Source organism: Lissotriton vulgaris, chromosome 3_1 (genome assembly GCF_964263255.1).
Source record: "Lissotriton vulgaris chromosome 3_1, aLisVul1.2, whole genome shotgun sequence".
In the NCBI taxonomy this organism is placed as follows: Eukaryota; Metazoa; Chordata; class Amphibia; order Caudata; family Salamandridae; genus Lissotriton; species Lissotriton vulgaris.
The window spans coordinates 404,246,745-404,270,418 of NC_141689.1; the positions used below are offsets into that span (position 1 = coordinate 404,246,745).

General features: G+C 43.2%; 1 protein-coding gene across 1 annotated transcript in view; it reads left to right on the forward strand.

Annotated features, from left to right (window-relative positions):
* ITGA1 (integrin subunit alpha 1) overlaps nucleotides 1–23,674 on the forward strand; it is an 813,868-nt gene that overhangs the window by 231,916 nt on the left and 558,278 nt on the right. Inside the window, exons 4-5 of the mRNA XM_086960618.1 lie at nucleotides 21,175–21,263; nucleotides 21,469–21,583. Of these exons, the coding sequence (XP_086816744.1) occupies nucleotides 21,175–21,263; nucleotides 21,469–21,583 (204 nt within the window). The remainder of the gene's footprint in view (nucleotides 1–21,174; nucleotides 21,264–21,468; nucleotides 21,584–23,674) is intronic.

Sequence of the window (23,674 nt, forward strand, 5' to 3'; positions counted from 1 at the left end):
TAATGGACATTCTGGTTCCCCCCAACTACCACATCACTAGACTTGACAGGTCTGGCAATAAAAAAGGTGGCGGAATCGCATGTATATACAGGAGCAACCTCTCTGTCTTGAAAGTAGCTTCCCCTTCCCTACCCTCCCCAACCTCCTGTGAATACATCTGCCTCGATATTATCAGTGAGGGCAAACAGATTTGCACTCTTCACGGCGTTTACCACCCACCCGGCGACAACCTTACCTTCTCCCAACAAATCATGGATATGATCTCAACCAACTCCGGGCGACAACTCACACAAATATACCTTGGTGACTTCAACCTCCACTGGAAGCATCATAGTGATGCGGTGGTAAAAGGTCTGAAGAATTTCCTTAACGCCCTTGACCTCACTCAAATTTGCAACAGTCCAACACACGAGAAAGGCTCTATCCTCGACCTTATCATCTCCAAAGAGGCCTCTATCCAACTCGAATCTATCCAACCCTGTGACTGGTCAGACCATCATATTATCACATTCTTCATCAATGAAAAAGTTAAATTTATCCCTGTTCAATCCGCCAGGCCCAAAGTCTGGAAAAGAGACATGAAAAAACTAAACTCAAACTCTCTGCCCCCCAACAGCTGTAACTTACTGCTTCCTCCTATTGGCGTTAAGGACGTCCAATCCTTGTCTGATCACTATCTTAACACTATGACCGCAATAATCAATGAAGTCGCACCCTTGCAGCTAAAAAAAGCCTCCACAAAAATTTCCAATCCCTGGTACGACGGGAGTCTCAATGACGATAGACGCGCCATGCGAATGGCAGAGCGCACCTGGAGATCAGCTCCCTCTGCACTGAACCTAAAAACCCTGAAGAAAAAGAGAAATGCCTACTTCAGGAAAATAAAACGCTCAAAATCAGACTTCTTCAGCCGTCAGCTCGACCAAGCCAAAAATCGTCTGAGAAAGCTGTTTGAGCTTATCCGAACACAATCCAAAGAACAACCCCAACCTCTCAACACTATGTGCGAAGCTCCCTCCTGCGAAGACTTTGCCTCTTTCTTTAACCAAAAAACGGACAACATAAAGAATGATCTCTTCATGGACGCAAGCCTCTATCCCAAACCCCACTGCATAGCACCCACTTAACCAAAAAACAATGCCACTTGGTCAACCTTTGTCACCTACACGGAAGAAGAAATTGGCAGACTACTCAGCACTCTGAAACCATCTAATCACCTCACGGACCCCCTTCCTGCTAACGCTGTCAAAGTCCTTACCCTGTCGCTCCTTCCACTCTGGACTAAAATCATTAACAGCTCACTTCAGCAAGGGACCATTCCCGACTCCCTCAAAGTTGGTCAAGTCACACCTTTGCTAAAGAAACCTACAGCCGACCCCTCTGACCTAAACAACTACCGTCCCATTACCAACATTCCGACTTTTGCCAAACTGCTGGAAAAATGCGCACAAATACAATTGACTAAACACATTACTCAGTTTGATCTCCTCAACTCTCATCAATCAGGCTTCCGAGCAAATCACAGTACTGAAACTGCTATGACTCACATAATTGACGACGCCCTTCAAATCCTAGATCATAACGATACCTGCCTCCTCATCCTCCTTGATCTCTCCTCCGCATTTGACACCGTCAAACATGAGAATTTACTTGAACTATTAAACACAAGAATGGGCCTATCTGGAACTGTGCTCAAATGGTTCACGTCCTTTCTGCATAACAGGTCGCAGAAATTCAAGAGCAACAACTTGATGTCCGCGCCAAGACCTGTATCGCTAGGCGTACCACAAGGATCCTGCCTATCCCCAACTTTGTTCAACCTAGTTATGGAACCTCTCACCACCTTGCTACAAGAATCCAATGTACACTTCCACATGTATGCTGATGACACCCAACTTTATCTCAAACTACAATCACCCAAAGACATTACGCTATTGAACTCAACGATCAGAAGCACCCAATTCTGGCTGGCCGCTAATCATCTCAAACTCAATGCCCTTAAAACAGAGTTCCTTCTGATCTCACCTCCCGCGAAGATCACTACCGCACAAATGTGGCTTAAACACCTAACGGCACTCAATGTTCAACCCACCATCGTGGACTCAGCAAAATCTTTGGGCATAACACTGGACACCAATCTCAGCATGCAGGAACACATCAACAAAGCAACTAAGGGAGCGAACTACCAAATCAACACCCTTAGGAAACTTAAACCCTTCCTTCCAGCCAAAGACTTCCAAACTGCGGTACAATCACTAGTCATACCTCGAATAGAATACAGCAGCACCGCCCTCTGCGGTCTCCCCCTAGCTACTACGGCATCCATAAGAGCCTCCTTAAACGACGCAGCGAGACTCATCACTGGATCAAAAAAACACTCACACATTTCCCCTGACTTCAAATCCCTGAACTGGCTGCCTTTTGAAGCCAGAATACACCTGAAAATCGCTTGTTTGACGCACAAGGCTGTCCACCTGAGCTCACCTAGATACCTCGCTCAGAAGCTGACGATTTCTGGAGGCTGCAGAATCACTAGAGGCACAAACAATCTTTTGCTAAAGCCTAAAAGATTCCGCAAGGAAAAAACCTATAAACGCTCTTTCTCAGGAATGGCTCCCAGGATTTGGAACTCACTCCCCCCTGAAACCAGGCTCATCCCCTCTATCACACTTTTCAAGAAAGAAGTAAAAGCAATCCTCATGGCTAAATACACCTGAACCACTACTGGGGATCAACTTCAAAGACTCGATACTGATCTGTACTACTTGTTCGAACCCTTTGCATTTTTGTATGACTTTGAAATTGAATTACTTGATTGTTTATGATATCACTACACTGTACTTTTAACACTATTGATGTATCTGTGTATATATGCTCCCCTCCTCTGAAAAGCGCTCTGATATCTGTGAAGATCTTGTTCGCGCTATATAAAACTTTCAAAATAAATAAATATCCTTTTTCGGTTCGTGTGGGGTTATCTAATTTGTAGTTTACTGTGCTACACATGCCTTCTGTACCTTTCTCCATTTTAAATATGTATATCTCTCAAACCACAATGTGCCCTGCACCCGCACAGTTTGCTGATAACAAATAACATATACAAATGTTAAATAGAGAATTTGGCCTCAACATGTGTGACTCCATTATTCCCCACTTGTGGGACGTAATGTGCCTTAGCACCAATGGATGTGCAATAAAATTGTGGTAGCAAAACTCAGTTAATTTCTCGAAATATTGACTGATTCGTGTTTCCTTTGGAAAACATAAAAAAGCTGTATGCCAAAGTAAATCCAAGAAGCAAGAGATGTGAAAGTATAGCAACTACAAAAACAAAATAACAATGGCTTGGCTACAACTCAGAAAGCACAGTGGTGGGAAGGGGGAAATACTACCCAACCCTAAACATCACACACGTCAACATTGCCTCTGCTGTGTTTTCTTTGGTATGAGGCCTAGCATCTGTATTTCTTTCAGATAACTTTTCTGTAGCTTATAATAAAAAAATACCATGATGTAGGTAAAATAGTTCTAAGTTACTGAACCAAAAATATATGTGTTTATTTTTTGGGGATTATATTTTATTTACCAGTATTCACAAATCTTTAACTATTAGTAGTACTTTTCCATCATCACTGATCCATAAATAGCTCGCTTTGCCAGGGTCTTTTGTTCATGGTAGTCATGTCTTTTCTAGTCAAACCATCCGCAATTAGAAAATAGAAGACTTTCGTAGAGCTGCATAGGAGAAGGATGTGGGTAAAAACAAACCTTCGTTTTCCCTCACACAACATCAAAGCTAAAGTGACAGATGGCCAGGCTCTTTGTCATACTCTTCCTGGCAGAAACGTTGTTTTTTGTGTGGTGGTTATCTCCTCTCTGTCCTTTCTTTCAGAATGTTAACTCTGTTTACTGCGTCTCGAGGCAGTAATTTCGAAGAGTCTGTTCACCCACCCAACCCATTGCCTGGCCCCTGTTGACGGGCATTCTTATTTGTTTCAAGATTTTATCTAGTCTGGACCAAACCCAAAGGATAAGGGAGCACTTTGCAGAGGAAATACAAAGGCACAGATTTATAAAAAAGTCATTCAATGCTGGGCAGCAAGTAAAGTTGCTGTGGTCTATTCTGTTCGCTCTCTCTGTGCTGGTGCAGTTTAGGAGCACACCGTGCACATTAGTGCTAGAGTGCCTGCGTTGTCTGAAGCATAGGTTTTGTATTGGAAGGGGTCCTGTTCAGTAAACAACCTATGCCTTAAGACTTTCCCAATTTGTCCGTGTGGCATACAATGCAGCACACAAGCAGAGTGGGAAGAACTTGGAGAAATGAAAACATTTCTCTTCAGTACGCCTGCCTCGAGGAGGTGTAGTATTTTGGCATAAATCCCCATAATTCTTTGTAGATAGAGATTTGCATCAAAACCCATGGATGGTTGCATTGGAATGCCTCTGCACCCCCCACGGACGACACTCTTGACGCAATATAATGCGAGCCAGCACATTGCAAAACTTTGCGATACCTTGGATTGCTCGTCATTACAATCACAACTTGATTTGGATAGTAAATCACTGCTGAACTGTTTCAATTAGGTTTCTGTTAGAAAAGTAACACAAACAATTCAATTACAAGGAAGTGCTTAGCTATGCAGCAGTGTCATTGCAATGAGTCAATGCAAACATAATAGGTTTATAAAGCATATACAATTGAGTTCCATTCCTCTGTTGCACTGCCAGAAAACAAATATTTAAAAGTTCTTGTTTATTGAGATGAGCCTTTAAGAAAAAAATATTATGCTTCCAGGAGCAAATGTCTCCTGTGATGGTTTTTTGTTTGGGGTAGAATTTGAGGTATCTAGCATGATGATGAATTTTGTGAACTTTGCAAGGGCAACTTAAAACATATTTTTAGAATTCAGTAGGAAGCTATTAACGGTTATGTAAGTCACTGCTGGCCCCAACCTTAATTAAATTCACTCTACTACAAAAAAATATTTTATATGCCACAGCGGGCCTTCACTCAGGGAAGCAACAACTGGTGCTTCTATGGATGCACCACAGCTACAAGGTGGGCTCCTTCTTATCGATGACTAAAAAATGCTTGAGCGTTACCCGGTGTGAGCAAAAGTGCAATCTGAAGTGGCCTTATGAGGCCTTGTGGTCATGAGAACTGATTTTTAGGTCGAGCCTAGAGTCAGCGCTCATGAGCTGCACTGTGAGACTTGATGTATTGATGTATGCACTTCAAGCCCCACCCACTCTGTCCATATTTAAAATTGGCTTGTGTCATTGTTCTTCGTAAATGCTGGTTTCTGATTCCTTAATAGGCTTGTTAGTCTCTCCTTAGTAGCGCCTTGTATACATTTATTACCTTCCACTGCGACTGCCCCCTTTACTTTGGTTGTTACACAGTACATGTTATTTAGACTTGCAAGCACTTCTTTCTTTATTGAGTTTCTCCTACTTCAGGCACATGCTTTGCTTACATTCAGGGCGCCATGTGCAATTTCATTTTTAAAGCACCCTGGACAATGGCGCCCACTTGTTTTCAATGCCATTGATCTTGCATTTAAATGCGAGACCTATGGAATTGCAAATTATTTTTAACTACCATCTCAGGGATGGGAGCTCTTTCTCCTTAATGATACGTCCTTCTGCATTTAAAGTTTGTGGTAGGCTCAAATCCTAGGGGTGCTGCTCTCACGGCATTACCTTCGGTAAATTAAAATCAGCATTGACCCGCTGGACCCAATCCCACAAGACTGCAGCAGTAGCTGGAGCCTACTGTGTAGCTCAGATCTGCTGTCCTGCAGCTGAGAGTGAGACTGAAGCCCGGCAGCGCACCGCCTCTTTGCCGAACCAATAGGTCGTGCAGCCAGACAGGACATTGAGTGGGTTACTGGCTGGCCGTAAGCGAATTGCTGTGGCTTCCCTGAGTTGTAAGTAAGTCACATCAGTGGGATAGTGAGTGCCAGCAAGCCGAGTTTTAATCGAAATTTGCTTTTAAACGCTTTGCACAATCAGTTTCCTGCTGGTCAGTGTTACTAGCAAGTTCTGCCCTGGCTTACTGAGGCTGCAAACGATAGAACTTCAGTGTGTAGCAGAATGGAAAAGTTGAAAACGCGTCCATTGAACAATGGCAGGAAAATAAATCTAAGAGGGAGGCAGTGTTGTAGTCAGTAGCGGACCGTGGGGAGTGCTGCTGGGCACTGCCGTGGGGCGGGGATGGGCAGGGTGGGGGGTAGTATACTACAGATTGCGGCCGATTAGAGATAAGTAAACATAAAATAAATTAAATTAATTTTGTTGCGCGCGCTGCATCGCATTTGGTGATGCAGCACGTGCAACAAAATTTATTTTATTTATTTAAATATTTACTTAACTCTAATTGGCCGCATTCCTTAGTTTACTACCCCCACACTGCCCCTCCCCAGCCCCACGTCTGCGCCGAGCAGCACTCCCACCACGGGCCGCTACTGTTTGTAGTGCATTGTTGTTTTCAGGGGGAGGTATCAGAATTCACTCCAAAACCGAAAGAAGCTCTCCAAGAACAAAATGGTTGTACCATTCCAAGCCCAACAGGCATAAACACCCAGACATGCTGCAAACTCTACTTTTCTCTCAGTTATAAGTCCCTATAGATTGTATGTCAAGGTTTGGTCTATGCCTGCCCATGACTTTGTTAAGTCAATGGACTAGTCCTTGATTTTGGCCTTCAATTCTGTTTTCACCTTTAAACCAAACTGCTGAAAAATGAGAATAATAAAAATGGAAGCAGTGTAATGGGAAGGTATAACTATTTTTTGTGGCTTGCTGGGCTCTCAGGGAGTACTTTCTGCCATCAATGATTGTGGGATTACACTTGATGTCGCAACGAGTAATACTGAGCCCGCCTTTGCACAATACCCAAAGGAAAAACATCATTACAGGTAAAAATTGATTACTACTTCTTACAGGGGGGCGGGGAGTGGCAGTCGAATGAAGAGGACCACGGGACTGCGCTGATAAGGCGATGCAGCTGAAGGGCTGTGCCTTACCTTGCAGTTAGAGACCTGTGCAAAGTAATCCCCTGGGAGTGGCAACCACATATGGTGGGTTCATCAATGCACCTCAGGAGGCAGTGGTTCCATAGGCCGCACTGGTGCCTGTGGCACGTGGAGCTGTGCATTTGGTTTAGGGGCTATGAAGTCCCTCCTCTCTTACACGTGGAGAGTCCCTCTCACGCTAGAGGCATTGCAGGTGAGCTCCACCACCAGAGGAGGGCTCTTGTGGTGGTGTAGCTCAGGGAGAGTGCAGGACCAGTCAGTACAAGTAGCCCAAGGACACCATGGTGGAAATGCCAGGAAGGGGAGAGTCTCATTTTGCTTGCGAGAAAGTGTCATTCATAGTCATTGAAATGTCACTCAGAATTATACTGAAATTATGAAAATGTCACACATAGCAATCTCATACCTTGGCAGCTATGTTGCTTGCAGTAGGTCACATGCCTTCTTTGCTAAGCCACAATAAGCTGTGGTTTTGAATCCGTGTCGTGAATGGCCACAATGCTCGAATGACCATGCTAATGGTGTCCTCACTTGTACAATGTTCCAGTGAGAGGCCTGGAGACAGCCGTCCATCACAGACAAGTCACAGGCGGTGTGAGCCTCAGCACAGCCCCGGGGCCGGTGCGTCACAGAGGGCAGGCGAGGGCTTCAGCACCCACATGGACTGCGTCAGCTCTGCAGGGACACACAAACACACACACGGGGGAGCTGGGCAAACTTCCTCAGACTTGAATATTCAATGGGACGCTAAAGCTTCAAGCCTGAAAAACATAGTCTATGAAGTAATTCAAGGCATGAACCTTGAAGTTTTCTTGTTACTTTTTTTTTTTTTACCAGCATATTTTCTATGACTGAAACATCAGAGGTACAAATGAGAAGTTGCTGGTGACTTGCAGCAGTACGTTGGGGGCGAAGGGCAGAGGGGTGCATCAAGTTCACATTTGTATTTATTCCCCCTCATTAATAGGGCCTCATGAGATGTCGGATGTTGCCTATCTGTTACTAGTCTTTGAGTTGTATGTTTAAGGACAGTCCCTTGGCCACCTGTAGCTGCGGGCCCGGCTTCAGTGGGCTATAACCATGTCTACGTGCTGTACACACTTGAGGTTAGTGCTGGCACCTTTTTATTGGGCACGAATAGTCTGCCTCAGCCTCTTTTAAATACAGAGTGAATGGGGGCATTTGCCTGGCTGCTGAGACTTGTGATCTTCTGCAACCCAGCCATTTCTCTTAGAGAAGGAGTAGCATGTGCACTATCTGCTCTTCACATGCCTCAGACATTTTCCGTGGCATTGCCCCTTGCAAGCAAGGCCAGCAATATGAATTGTGAAGCATTTTACAATGGATTGGAACATTACAGGCCCAAGTTGTGCTTTGTCCGGCTGGTTTAGCATGGAAATGCAAGCAATTGTCCTCCTCTTGCAATGGTAACAACAAAGTGATTCATTGGAGTAGGGGCTGCACACTGCCGCCACTACTACCTCCTCCTCCCCTAATCACAGCTCAAATACGATGCATTTTTATATCGAGCCTGGGCAGTAGATGTGCTGCTCTGCGAGGCATCTGCGAGGCATGCTGTATTGGAGTGTTTAATTGAAGCCCCCCCCCCTCTCTCTGCCCAAATTTGTCATTGGTTTGTTTCATTGTCCTTCGTAAATGCTGGCTTCTGATTGGTTAATAGGCTTGTTAGTCCCTCCTTATTATCACCTTGCCTTCATTTGTAACCTCCCATGATGACTGGCCATTTTACCTCTGTTACACGGTACCTCTATTTAGTCAATGTACCTCACCTTACTTCTCTACGTTTTGCTGCAGTTATACTAAGATTGCTCACATGCAGTGCCCACTAGTACCTTCTACAATTTGTATATGGAGGTAATCCAAACATACTGCTTTGTCAATGCACGTCACAAGAAAGGCTCCTTCAAGTGTTGCCCTTGTTTCCAAGAAACGTAACGCAGTGCCTGTTTACAAATTGAAATGTAACTGTTGACCGGTAGCAACATGTCATTTTATTGCATTAATATTGAAATTGCAGAACACGTTCTACTGAAAATTAGAGTAATTTATGAAACACTGACCAATACACTTAGGAACATGCCTTTAAACGTTAAAACACTCATTCGAAAAAAGGAAAGTCATAACTATATGTTACCCCCAACTAGCTCTGCAAACTAGTTGATTCTCCTCTGAATAATAAAATATCCTCGCTAGTATCCCCAACCAGGACAAACAAAACTGTTGTCTACAAGGCCTAGTGACACAATTGCAGTCTCTGGCCTAAGAGGCCACACTCCGGATAAGGCTTCGCCATACTCCCACATTGTGTGATTCTATGCAAATGGCTACCTCTCCATGTGCCAAATATTACATTACAATACTTCAAATGGTAAAAATTAGCATTTTTCCACATATGTATGCTGAAATATACTGTTATTTAAAGAAAATTCAGCCTATTTTTTCAATTCTCATCCTGTCCATATTCTCAGTTGTTGGGCTATAATTCATTAAAGACAGCACAGAGAGTCACTTAAATGAAGCCAGGGCCGGACTGGCCATAGCAGGAACAGGGCATTTCCCCGATGGGCCGGAGGGGTGGGGCCGGTTTTGTGGTCACAGGGGGGGGCGCTTTTCCTGCTGCAAAATCAGCCTCAGTAAGAAAAGCGGGAGCAGTGCTTAGCGGCTAACACCCCTCCCGTTTCCAGGGCCGATGGAAAAGCAACCTGCCAGGGCTGGTTGCTGTTCCCAGGCCGGCCCTGAAAGAAGCCCATTTTCCTGTATTTATCTACTTTTAAAAATAAATGGAAACAGAAAACACATTGCTTTCTGTCTGTATTTATCTGTAAACATCTGTGAAAACACGAGACGTGGAGCCTTAACTATATTCAAAGTTTGATGCCATGCTTAAGAATGCCTGTGCACGCAGTCATATATCTTCCAATGGGATTCCAAAAAAACCTTAATACAAGAACATTCAAAGACACCTTCCTGTGGGAGTACATGAATGAAATAAAGATTCACCAAAACATTTAAAACCCATAGAAAAAGTGCTGGCAGCAAATGCCTGATGTATTGTCTCTAACAATATGTGTTTACATGTTCACTAAGTCCAAGAAAAAAAGTGCTTGAAAAAAAGATTTGTCATCCCACCCAACAGCGCAACTGTCACCAGAATGTATGTGATCAACAGTAAAAGTCCTTTAAGAAGCATGACAGAGATAGGGGTTCTGGCTCCATCTTCAAGTTGATTACCTTAAGTAGAGAATTCGATTGGTAAGAAATTGTTGTTTCAACTGAAAATGAATGATTTTAGTTTGCTTTATGTCTTTTCAGAAACTTTATGCTCGATCCAGTAGGCTTGAATTGGTGGTAGTGAGAAGCTATTGATGTAGTCATGTGTCTGCTGTCGTAACCATGACATGTTACTTATGAAAAATTGTGACAAAGGCAGTAGACAAGGCTTAAAGCCAATAGGTCTTTTAGGCTAGATTATTATTACACTGTGATAAAGTCAGTAGACAGGTGTTCTGTTACATGGAATCTCGCAGTAGAAGACAGCGGTTTTGGTGTTGGTAACCTCCTCTGACAAATTCTCGAAACAGAAAATTTGCTCTATGAGAATCCATGTAAAGTTTTATTGGGAGGGGTTTTATATTGTTTGGACAATTGTACATTTGTATATATTTGTAATTGAATGACTGAATGCCAGAAAGTTGCTATGAGTAGGTCTCAGGGAAAGTCAAATGACACCGGCGTAATTTGCAAAATTTCATGGATTTAAAATGTACATTTTTATATGAAATTTGCTCAATTATACCATTATACGCTTTGTGTAATGATGTGCCATACATTGTAAAAATTGTGTACAAAACGCTTTTGTTTAAACATGTCCTTGTGCCCAAAATTTGCATTTCATGCAAACAAATAGTGCAAAATGACATTTACGTTTCTTGCAATCACATGTAAATTCTGTAGTTTTCCCAACATTTTGCATAATTTTGCAAAAACAAATTACTCAAATTTCACACACACCTAGTTCTGAGAAATGCTATGTACAATACAGTAGACTTGAGTTTGTTATGGTACAAATAATAAAGACTTTAGGACTCATTGGGTTTCAAAGATCTGATCTGTTTATTATAAAAGGTTACAACAAAAGCAGTAGAGATGTCTTATTTATAATGAATAATACACAAGAATAGACCTTACTTTAACTGTGAATTGTTATTATACTTTGTTAAACCCTGTAGATTTGTACTTTGTTACAAATAATTTCACTAATTACTTGCTAGGCAAGGATTTTGTGCTCGTTACAGCCTCTGACAAACCGTAGCGGTAGAAGATTTTCTCTTACATATTCTTTGCTAGACACTCCCTGATGCGTTGTATACTTTTCTGCCATGTGCACGTTTGTATATTTAGGCATAGTATATAGATGTTTCTAGCATCTTTTTAGTTCTGATCTGACAGCTTTAGCTGTCTGCCAGGCTCTATTAACCAAAAAGAAACCAAATCATAAGCAATACGTGCATGCACATGCATATAACAGGGGGGTGAAATTCCTATACTCTGACGCCCAGGACATATTATTTGGGATCAAAGACAACAACTTTTCGTGTTTATTTTGTCCTTGGAACAAGAAGGCCCAAACCCTTGCAGCAAATACCCTTTGGCTGCCAGATTACAGTACCACATTATGGATCTGGGAAGGGCATTGTCTGCAGTTAAGAAGCATTGGCAAAGCCAATAGGTATGACATTGGTGGCCAGCCGTCTTAGTTTTGTCAATGTGTGTCTTGTTTTGAGATGGTTTTTGTAAAACTTTATTGGTGTCGTAGCTGCTGAGCCCTCATCATTATAACAAGCATTGGCAAAAACAAAAGATGTTGGTCTCAAGAACCATACGTTGCCACAGTATTTCCTGTCACTAAACACATATATACTTTGCATGCCAATATGCTCCTTGTGAAAGAACAGGATGCTGTCACGCACATTGAAGCCATCTGGTAGATATACAGAGATAGAATTTTAATAAAAACAAAAGGTCTGGTTAACGCCAGACAAAAATAGGGGCCGATCCTTTAAGTGAAAAAGTGCACCCATGGTATTTGTCCTTGCATTTACAGCTTTAATGTATTCACAAGAGTACGTGAATAGGTCACGAAATCGTATCCCTACAAAATATTTGTGAACTGTATTTTAGCACAAGCAAATATGCATGTGTAGATTTGCTAATGCATCAGTCTGTTGAGCGGTAACAACTTCACTTTTCCACCAACCACTTTTTTTCCTAACCCTGGAAGTTTTACTTCTGCCCTTGTTAGGAGTACATTTTCAACCTTTCTCTCTATGAGAAAGTAGAGACAAGCTGATAAACCTTTAAAACATGCAAATTAGTAAGTTTGCACAGACTCAAAAGGGCATTCCAACCATGGGAACTATTGTGAGTTGCTAGTGTTCAAACCCTACAATGGTTTGAGCTCTGACACAATCATAGAGGCTGTTATCAAAGCTCTTATATAATGATATTGCTGCTTTTATTTGTTGCTGCACTACATGGCACCAAAGGTACAAGTGGATTTTTTATAGGGCAAACAGATTTCCCTCCTCAAAAGACACCCTGAGACTCTGATCTCGGACCTGTAGTTTAACGCCGACAAAGGCATAATTATCAATGACCTTATTTTCTACTCAAGAAAAACAGCACTATGGTGCGCAGCCACATCAAACCTACTTAACGTACATGAATCCAGGAACTTTCCATACAGCGCCAAACTCACGATAGTGCCCTCCCAAAATCTAAGAGCTGACCTTACGACTACCTTATACAAAATCTGCACCGTTCTGATCTAAGCGCCAAATATCTCAACAAATTTGCTGACTTTTTCACCATCGTTAAAAAGCATGTGTGTTGGAAATGGCCCTTTTTGCAGGGTTATCCTCAAACTTTTTGCTTCTTCCTCCGTTGTTTTTCCTGACCGGTAGTTGTTGGCAATAGGACTCTGGGCACTTTACCACTGCTGATCAGTGCTAAAGTCATATGCTCCCTGGGTAAATTATGATTGGGATTGGTTATCCATGATTGGCATATTTGAGTGACCAGTAAGTCCCTAGTAGACTGCACTAAGTGTGCCAGAGTTGGTGATTCAAATGCTACTAGTGGGCCTGCAGCACTGATCGTGCCACCCACACGAGTAGCCCTAAAATGGTTTTTCAGGCCTACTACCGCAGTGCCTCTGTGCAGTTGCTAACTGCCATGCTGACCTGACCAGTGTCCCCACTGGCCAGGAATAACCCTTCCTGTTCTGTGCACATTGGACACCCCTATGGAAGGCCCACGGTACCGCACTGGGCAGGGTGCAGTGTATGTGAAAGTTAGAGCATGTACTAGTGTAGGTGACATGCTCTGATAGTGAAATACTGCCAATTTCGTTTTTCACTATGAAACGGCTATCTTGCCCATAGGCTATAATGGGGAATGCTGTGTATAATGTTTACCTGCATATCTTCATATAGGAGCAAGATAGAAAATTAAAGTCTGGCAACCTTGAACTCAGAATTTGATAACACATCTTTTAGGAAAGGTGTTTTTTAAATCCTGTGTTTGAAAACAGCACTTTTAGAAAGTGGCTGTTTTCTTTTCTGACCTTTCTGTGTGCCCTGGCCTGTTTGTGAATTGACTGTCTGGTTTGTGAGTGACAGGGGCTGGGTTGGCTCCAAGGAGCTCAGCGAGTTAGCCCTAGGCTGAATAGCTGCATCTGAATCTTGAGTGGTGGGAGGGGATAGCACCTGGGCCTGAATAGGGCTGTGCCTGCCTTCCACAATGCTGGCTCCACCTCCTGCTGGGAAGCCGATGACCCTGCCCCTCTCTCTCAAAGGAAAGAAGAAGTCAGGAAAACAAAGTGCTCCAGGACTGACCAGAACTGGTTTTGACTAGACCAAGGCCTCTCTGCTCTCAGAGAACAAAGATAATTCTTGCATAAAAAATGATGTCCAGACCTCAGAAAATTAGATCATCCTGGAATCAAGAAGGAACCTCTGCCAAGGAGGAAACTGGAAGACTGAAGAGGAAGAACTGTCCTGCTGTGTGTTTGTGGGCTGACCTGCAGTTGCTTTGCTGCCAAGGAGAGGGGAAGGACTTTGCTGATGCTATGTCCCCTTGCTTAAAGAGATCTCCAAGGGCCTGAGAAGAGCTGGCCTCCTGTTAAGAAGTCCCAGGAACAAAAGGACTTCACCCCCAGCTTCCCCCTGAACTCTGCTGTGCGAGTTCTGCCCTTCCTAGAGTGCCTGGGCCGATTTTGGAGCCTCTGGAAGTTGTTGCCTGCTGTTTGGGGAGCTGGAAAAGAAGAAGAAATGAAGATCTACAATTTGCACGCATCGCTCGCTTGAGGAGCGCATCATCGACCGTGCGAGAAAATTCCCATCGCCATGAGGATCTTCGCAGTGCCTGTTGCCGCTGCAAGAACCGGCGCATTGTTCGGTTGCGGAGCACATCGCCCAGGTGCGGGAAGATTCCTGACCCTGCAAGTATCGTCGCAGAGCCTGTCGTCGCTGTGAGAAACTGTCGCATTGCTTGCTTGTGGATCGCATCCCGTTGCTGCGAACATCATTGCAGAGCCAATGCATCGAGAGGCCGCAAGAGGACGAGATCAAAGCTGCGCCACCCATCGCCGCCGCACTGAAGATCGTCGCCATCCCGAAGAACGTTGCATAGTGCCTGTGCGAGACGCTTCCTACCGAACCAGCGCTCCAGAATCCATACAAGGTATTGCATCCCTCCCCATACAGACCGGATTCGTCAACACACGCCCGCTGCTTGCAGCGGGGTCGTCGCTTCGCCTCCCCAGGGTCTCAGGAGTGACGCATCGCTTGCTTTTCAACGCTGCAGCTTCCACTTGGAACTTTTGTCCCATCTACAGGTACTTTGGTCTAAAAGTGACGCAACTGTGGATTATTTTGATGCAAAACTAGAACTCTTTTAAAATCATATTCTTGAATTGTGTATGTTGGATTTTTGTCATTTTGTGTAGTTTAGATAAAAATACTTTATTTTTCTAAACTGATGTGGAGTCCATTCGTGGTGTTTTCACTGTGTTACTGTGAGTGTCGGTACAAATACTTTACACATTGCCTTTGGTAAGCCTGTCTGCTCTTGCCAAGCCACCAAGGGGGTGAGCAGGGGTTATCTAAAGAGTGTATCCCCCTTACCCTGACTAGAAGCAAGGGTCCATATTTGGACAGTGGTACCTACCTCTGCCAGATCTTACAATGTGCGTGACTCCTATCCCTCTACGCTCCCCCAGCACCTGCTGTCGCCATCTGACTCTTGTCATACCTCCGGTCAATGAAGCTCAAAGGACAAGGTTAAGGGGTTCCCGTTAATGTCCACCAAAGCTACAGCCACTCCCCTTTGCACCCCTTCACTCTCTCCTAATGTTCAGACTGGCTCAACTCTAGCCATGGTGTTCCCCACTCAAAACTACACTCTGGGCAGCATCTCCCCTATATCTTCTAGTTAACTCCCCTCCACTCCCCCCATCCTCCATCATACTACAATAAGGCAACGCTGCCGCCCCCTCTTCCAACCCTCGTTCCTCTCCTACACATTAGTCACTCACAGCCCTTCCTTCAACCCTTGCCTCTAACCTTTAGACATGTTTGCCCTCGCAAGCATCCCTACTACCTCTCAGAGACCTCTCCTGATGCCCCCTGTCTTCTAGACAAGAAAGATGAATACTTAATTCAAGTAAAGACAACTTTATTTGTTTTCAAATGAAAACCGTAAAAGTTCATAAAAACTTTCACAACAAATTATTAATTCAGAAGTCTATATACAAAGCAGCAAAATGAATAGCTCATACCAATCTCATCAATCAAGTTAAGATAAACTTATTTGATTTTAATCAAGGACCATAACAATTAATAAAATCGTCATAATGTATTATTATTTCAAACAACTATATACAAAGCAGCCAAATAACCAGTTCATACACATTAATTACTTAATTCATACGGCCACAATCAACTCTAATAGATCATCAATTCTCCGTAGCAGAGGAGTAAACAGCAATAACTTAGCGCAAGTACCCTTATCCTCCCTAACTCAAAACACACGCCCCGACCCTCCACTCTCCGGCCTCCGAATGAACTGCCGATCGACAGCAAAGCATGCCTCCGACATCGACGTTCTCATCCTGAGCCAAAAATCAGACATAGCAATCCTGACCGAATCATGGCTCAACAAATCATCGTCACTTTACCTAGGCTTATTGGTACCTCCAGATTATAAAATCGTAAGGCTTGACAGGCAAATAAAAATTAAAAGGGGAGGCATTGCTTGCATCGACCGATCAGACCTCCTAGTCACTGAACAGCACGCTGACCCCACGTACTCCTACGAAAATCTCGCACTCTCCATATGTAAGGAAGCAACCCAGTTGTGCAAACTGCACATATTCTACCACCCCATAGGTAAGTAAGACACCTTCATCTCACTCCAATGACCTTTTCTCGGAGACTTTAATCTGCAATGGAATGACCTTAATGACTCTCAGGTCAACACCTTCAAATACTTCAAAGACTTCTTTGCTGACCAATGCCTTACTCAAGCCTGCACATTCCAAACTCACATGAAAGGCACAATGCTGGATTGGCTCATTGCTAAGGAAACTGTGGTCTGGCTTAACTCAATAGATCCATGCGACTGGTCTGACCACCACGCCATCACTTTCCTAATGCCTGGCATCAACAAGTCAAGGCCAGCGCAACCTGTTAAACCGAAACTCTGGCTCAGGGACACAAAGAGCCTAGATCTTGCAAAGCTGACTGCACATTGCGAGAATGACCTCCTCCCCCCCAAATTTCTCAAAGGTGAACGACCTTACAGAGCACTACAACACGGTTATTTCTGACATAATTGATGATCATGCCCTGCTAAAGCTAAAAAGATCTCAAATAAAAGACAAAAACCCCTGGTTCACTGATCCCTTAACAATTAAAGGAGAACGCCCCCCCCCCCCCCCCCCCGGCTAACAGAAAGAACCTGGAGACAGCACCCCTAAGCCTCCAAACTAAAACTTCTCAGAAAGACCAGAAATGCTTACAACAGGAACATCCTCAAATCTAAAAAAAGAGTTCTTTAGATCGGAACTAGAAAACGCTAAGAATAGACCTCGCAAGCTCTTTGAAATGGTCAAACACCAATCAAACAAAGTGGCCAAAACTTCCCAAAGAAACCTCAAACTCCCTAATAACCTGTGAGGAGTTCTCCTCCTTCTTTACAGCCAAAATTAACTCCCTAGGAAACAAATTTAATTCTGCCACCAACATTCAACCTCCTCCTGCTGGGTCTGATCTTCACCCAGACAACACCCAAAAACTAAGTGCACTGGTCCTACTTCAAGTTATATGCCGACCATTGCATCTCGAAAATTCTGTCCCCCTTAAATACGAATAACCACTGTAATGACCCACTCCACTCCAAATGCTTGGCCACCACCTTCCAATTTATCATTCCCACTTGGACTACAATAATCAACACTTCCCTACTACAAGGATCCATTCCTGACTCTCTAAAAGCCGGTCAAGTCGTCCACATCTTAAAAAAAAAAACACGTTGAATCCTGCTACTGCAGACAATTTCAGATCAATATCTCACTTCTATCGAAAGTTCTGTAGAAATGTGTGCAACTTTAACTGAGTCAATATATCACCAATTTCAATGTACTAGACACATTCCAATCTAGGTTCAGGACTAGGCACAGCACGGAAACTACTAATCTCTAAATTGTGGATGACGCACTTCAAGCCCTTGACCAAGGCAAAACATGTCTCTTAATTCTTTTCGATTTATCCTCAGTATTTGACACAGTCAACTCGAACTCAGGATGGGAGTAGAGGGAACCGTTCTATAAAGGTTTAGATCCTTCCTCCAAAATCGCTTCTAGAGATTCTTAGTCAACAGTAATCTATCTGCTCCTTCCCCAATAACTATCGGAGTCCCCCAATGATAAACTCTTTTCCCAACCCTTTTTAACCACTACCATGAACCGTTAGCTGATTTACTATGTACCCCCAACATCACTTTCTACATATATGCCGATGATACTCAGATTTACATCAAAATCTCATCTCTTGAGGAGATCTACACTTTGAATGAGGCCCCTAGAGCTGACTGTTCAATGGCTCACTTGCAACCAGCTCAAACTAAATGCACAAAAAATGAGTTCCTTCTAATCTCCCTCCTAAATGTAACACTGACATTCAGGAATGGACCAAGTCGATCACAGCACTAAACTGCACACCAACCATAGTGGAATCTGCCAAATATTCTAGACTAATCCTAGACAGCAACCTAAATATGCAAGATCACATCAGCTCGATGGCTAAAACTGCCAGGTTTTACCTGAGCTACCGGAGGAAACTAAAATCTTTCCTTGATGCCTCTACCCTAAAAATGGCAGTCCAGGCATTAGTTATCTGCAGAATCGAATATGGACGCTCAACCCTTTCTGGCCTGCCAAAAATCTCAATGGCCCCCCTAAAAGCTTGCCTCAACGCCACTGCAAGACTCTTAACAGACTCAAAACAATTGGACCACATCTCACCGCACCTGATAGCGCTGAACTGGCTTCCTCTCGAAGCCAGAATACAACTCAAACTGGCATGTATCACGCACAAAGGGATACACAGGAAATCCCCTGCATATCTCGCCCAGAAAATCATGGTTTCTGAAGGAGCCAGAAACTCCCTGTCTGCCAGAGACTTTGTGCTTCAGCCACCCCACTTCTGAAAGGAAAAAATTTACAATCCTGCCTTCTGTGGGGTCGCACCAAGAATCTGGTACTTTCTGCCGTCTTTCATCAGAAGAATTCCTTCTCTGTCAATATTTAAAAAGGAAGCCAAAACTTTTCTAATGGGCAAGTTCCTCCCATATATCATGCATTGCACACACCGCTCAGTTGCATTTTTTTGTTTTTTTTGTTGCTGCTAGATTTTTGACTCACTGGCAGCTATCTATCTTGCATTGACCTGGTGCTCCCACAAATGTAAAAGCTGGATATCTCTGCATAATGATCTGAATATTGTATACGCCCTGTTACTCTCCAAGTGTATTCACTTCCTTCTATTCCGACTTATTTATTTTTCGTCTACGTCATACTTGTATATAACGTGTTATCCCTATAAATCAATCTGATACCCTAACGGGTCACGTTCGCGCTCTATAAAACACTAAATAAATAAATAAGGAAGTCCCATGGACAAGTACATATCTTACTAAATTCCACACACCTGATATAAGGTTTTTTGTTCTGTTCTCATCAGCCATTGGTCTGTCTTTCAAACTCAATTTTCACCCGTGAGCAAATAGCATGGGACAATTTGTCATTCCACTGCATTCATTAGAGCTATTGCCTTGTAGGTGGCTGCATTTTACCCTAATCATATGTGCACAGCTGTACGACAGGCCTTGTGCATCAATCATTTCATTTCCCTTTTTCTACTTTTAGAGGGGCCCTTTTTTCTTTCCTTGTCTTTTCTTTCGGTTTTGTTTGTTTTATTAGAGAACCTCCAAATCCCCAATATTTGCCAGTGGTTTGTTTGCTTGCTGTTCATTTCATTTGCAGTGCACCACATGCCAAGCAGACATTGCTTCTAAACCCGGCAGCCATCTTGAAATGGTACTTTCTGTAATGCATTGTTATTTTACTGCTCCAGGATCTCACCCATCTTGGATCAGTACAGCAACAACACTTTTGCCATTGCAAGATGCCTGAGCACTGTAATGTTTCATTTTGTACTTAGTTTTTCCCGCTAGCACAATTGGCACATTGACATTTTTTCTTATTTCTACTTAATTTATCTTGCATATGATTGTTGAGTATTGGGTGTGCTTTATTGTGGGTAGGTGCATTACTGAATGAACGAATGAATCAGGGGTCGATGAATTTAAGGATGAATGACAGTGTGCATGTATGACTAGTTAACGAGTAATCAAAGGGGCACTTACAGTTATGTCACACCAATTCTTGTTTTTTGTAAAAAAAAAACGTTTATGCCACACTCATGCCAATTTTTGATTGGTAAGAGCAGTGCCAAATCAGGCTGTACACAGGGAGTTCATGATTGAACAATAATCGCTTTGAAAATTCTATATTCAATGTCTGGATCAGCTGTACATGTCACTGACATATGAAAGGACCAATACCAGATAACCTCAAAGCAGAGCTCTCAATGATCCAAGGTCCAGGATTGAGTAGCTCACTTAGCCCTGAAAATTGTAGTACTGTTTATCCAATTAAAAAAAAACAGGACTACACGTTCCAGAATGCAATCAATAATCCTAGACCGGATGAGTTATTCACACACAGACCTGGGAAACTTTAGAACCCTCCCTATAGTTGATCAGGCACAATCTGTTATTGGTCCAAGTCATTGCCAGGCACGAAATCATCTTTCGAAGAAATGCACATATTCTAATATTAGATAGACATCTCTGGGTGTTCAAGGGCATTTATTAAATATGCATGCTTTGGACAATTTTCCATTTAGGGAAGTTGCCGACCCAGTCAATAATAATTGCAAACGTGAAAACAGTGATGTTATCAGCAAGAGAACTATTTGACCCTAAAGGAAGTTTTGCAGAGTCCTCCCACAATCCTCTGGCTGACCTCTGTAGTGTAGACCAGTTGCGGCAGGAAGTGGAATATTGTGATAAAACATGCGTTCTGACTGCTTTTCTTAGCACCCTCCAAAGGTGAACTGGATTTCGTTTTCTTCCGTTCATCCTGCAACGTTTGCAGTCAGTCTGAAGTGCTAACCTGAAAATGTTCGAAAATATGTTTGCTCAGCAAATCTGTAAGAAAGAGCATGTCGTATAGTTTTAATTTACTACTGCCTTGCTCTTTCCACATTTACAGTACAAGTAAAATCTGTTAGACAATGGGCCAGACAAACTTTCTGGGACACGAGCCATTGTTTATAATGGTTTCCTTGCTGATGAACGTTTCCTAATTCCTGCACAGATATGTGATAATGCATTTTTGGCTCGTCCATAGAGGCCTGTTCTTTCTTTGGAGGCAAAAAGCAGCGTTCGAGACATGAATGCACTTAACTCGAAGATGTTTCTCTATTTATAGATCATACCTCCATTGCAAATGTTACTGAAGTGAAGGAAAACATGACTATGGGAGCGACCTTAGTGACGAACCCCAGCGGAGGATTCCTGGTAAGAAAATAGGGGCAGATTTATGAAGGACTTGCGCCGTCGGTGCGCCACTTTTTCCCATGTTAAAAATGACGCACCGGCGGCGCAAGGCCTTCATAAATCTGCCCCTACATAGTGCGGCCCTTCTTTTTTCTCACAATAGGTGAACTGTTTTACCATCTTTCAGACGCCTGGATATGATATTGTTTTTTATTTCCTCTCCTAGGCATGTGGGCCCCTCTATGCATACAAGTGTGGGAGTCTTCATTATACAACCGGCATCTGTTCGAACGTGAGCTCCACGTTTGACGTAGTGAACTCCATCGCGCCCTCCGTACAAGGTATGTGGCGCAGCGGAGCGCGTGCTTGGAGAGAGTTAGCCATGGAAAACGACAAATGGATTAAACACAGGGACATACCACAAGCCTGAACCATTTTTCTAAGCTACCAGCATTTCCAATTTAGGAAGTAGATTCCCTTGAAGTTTGTTTCATTGTAAACAGTTTAAAGAGCCGTGTAAAGTCCAAACACATTTTAAGAACTTGGACCCTGGAGGCTCAGTAAGGCAGAGAAAAAAAGTTTTCAAAGTAAACTGAACTCTATGGTATGTGGTTCTTTAGCTTGAGTGATTGCATTTCTGGCCCTGACGTAAAGACAGGAAACATCTAAATGTGTAAATTAGTCTGAATCAGCTACATTAATTTATCTTGACAGTAACGCAAAATGAATCAAATAAAGCAATAACACCGTTTTTAAAGCATATTTCAATATTTTACATTACAAAATATTAAGTTGTACACCAAGAAAACTGTGTATTATTAGCTGTCATTTTAATTGCATGACTGCATGAGATTGAAATGATTTATTTATTTATTGATTTAGCAGTTTTAGCAAGAACAGTATTCCACATTTTGCTCTAATCAGAGGGCAGTGGACTGAGGAAACCTTGAATAACAGAAGTGATCGAGATGTTTGTAATGTATCACCTCAGCAAATTGGTGGGGTGACCAAAGTAAAGACACCTGTGAAAGTGCAGGTTTTGGTGGGGCCCCGTATGACTTTGGGACTCCAATGAATAAAACGGGGACGTGGCTGGTAGCGAGTCACATAGCGAAGCCTGAGACCTCAACCATAGTGTGGCTTGTAATTTATGTATATCCCCTTGATCTCAGGCTTACGGCCCAGCCAGTACGAAGGCCAACACCACAATGTTAGAGGCACACTGTTAAATTGCAACTCCTCCTGTACTATGTGGATATTGTAGTAAGGCACAAGGACGTGCCAGATGGTGTACCTGCTCACACCTATGGACACCCTGGCCTCACTTTAGAGGATAGGGCGAATTAATAAAAAGGGAAATGCCCCCGAGCTTTAAGACCCCCCCCCCGCTCTCTCCTGCATTATTTGTTGCTGCTGAGTGCGTGCTTGTAAAGGGGGGCCCGCTTGCCTCGTGCACTACAGATATCAAAGAGAAAACGGGAATCAGGGGTCAAAGGCAAAGGAAGAAATCAGTTACAACAATGGATATAACACATTCTTCCCTTACAACTGGAAACATTACTCTTGGGGAATTCTCCATGAGAGGGCCCTGACTCTTTGAGAGGTTTTGATTTTCTCTGCATTGGTGTCTTCCTCAGGCCTAATAATCAATGGATGGAGCTTTTCTTCTGCTTCACAGCTTCCCCTGGGTTTAGGGACCGGACCCTCTTACTTGCTACATTGTCACCCTGTGTCCCATGGGAGTCAGCTAAGGATTCCAAGTCATGAACTGGGTACAACTGCACATCATCAAGACAAGAGTGTTCTCGCCTCTCATAACTTCCTTTTACAGCTATACACTTGCCCATCTTCCAACACGCCAAAACCTGCCATACCTGCCATACTGCGTAATTACACTCCCTCTGTTCAATTGAACTATTTTGAGCAGCCTAGAAAACTTGGATCTACCCATCTCCACCCTTCTGGCAGTCTGACACAAACCATATCTCCCACCCCTAGCTCGGGTAATTAAGTCTTGTGACTGGTGTCATATCTGTGCTTGGCCTTCAACTGTTCACTCTCTACCCTCTTCCTTACTTGACTCAAATCTAACTACTGCTCCTCAAGAGGTTGGCCTTGGGGTTGTTTCTTGAGCAGCCACAATGGGAACAACTCAGACCAAGGAACCCTTCCCCTCAACAGCCTGAAAGGGTTGACTCCAGTATCTTTCGCATATTTGCTGCACAGGAATACTGTTTTGTAAGACAATGTGAATAGTATCCTTAAGATAATGGTTACACCCTCCCACCAGAGCATTGGCCAGGGGATCATTTAGGGATGGATTTATATGTGTGTCTCCTGAAACAAACTGTAAGCTATTATCAGTGACAATAGATTCAGGATAACCTTCTCTACATTATATGTCTCTCATGGATCTCAAAACCTCTTCTGTC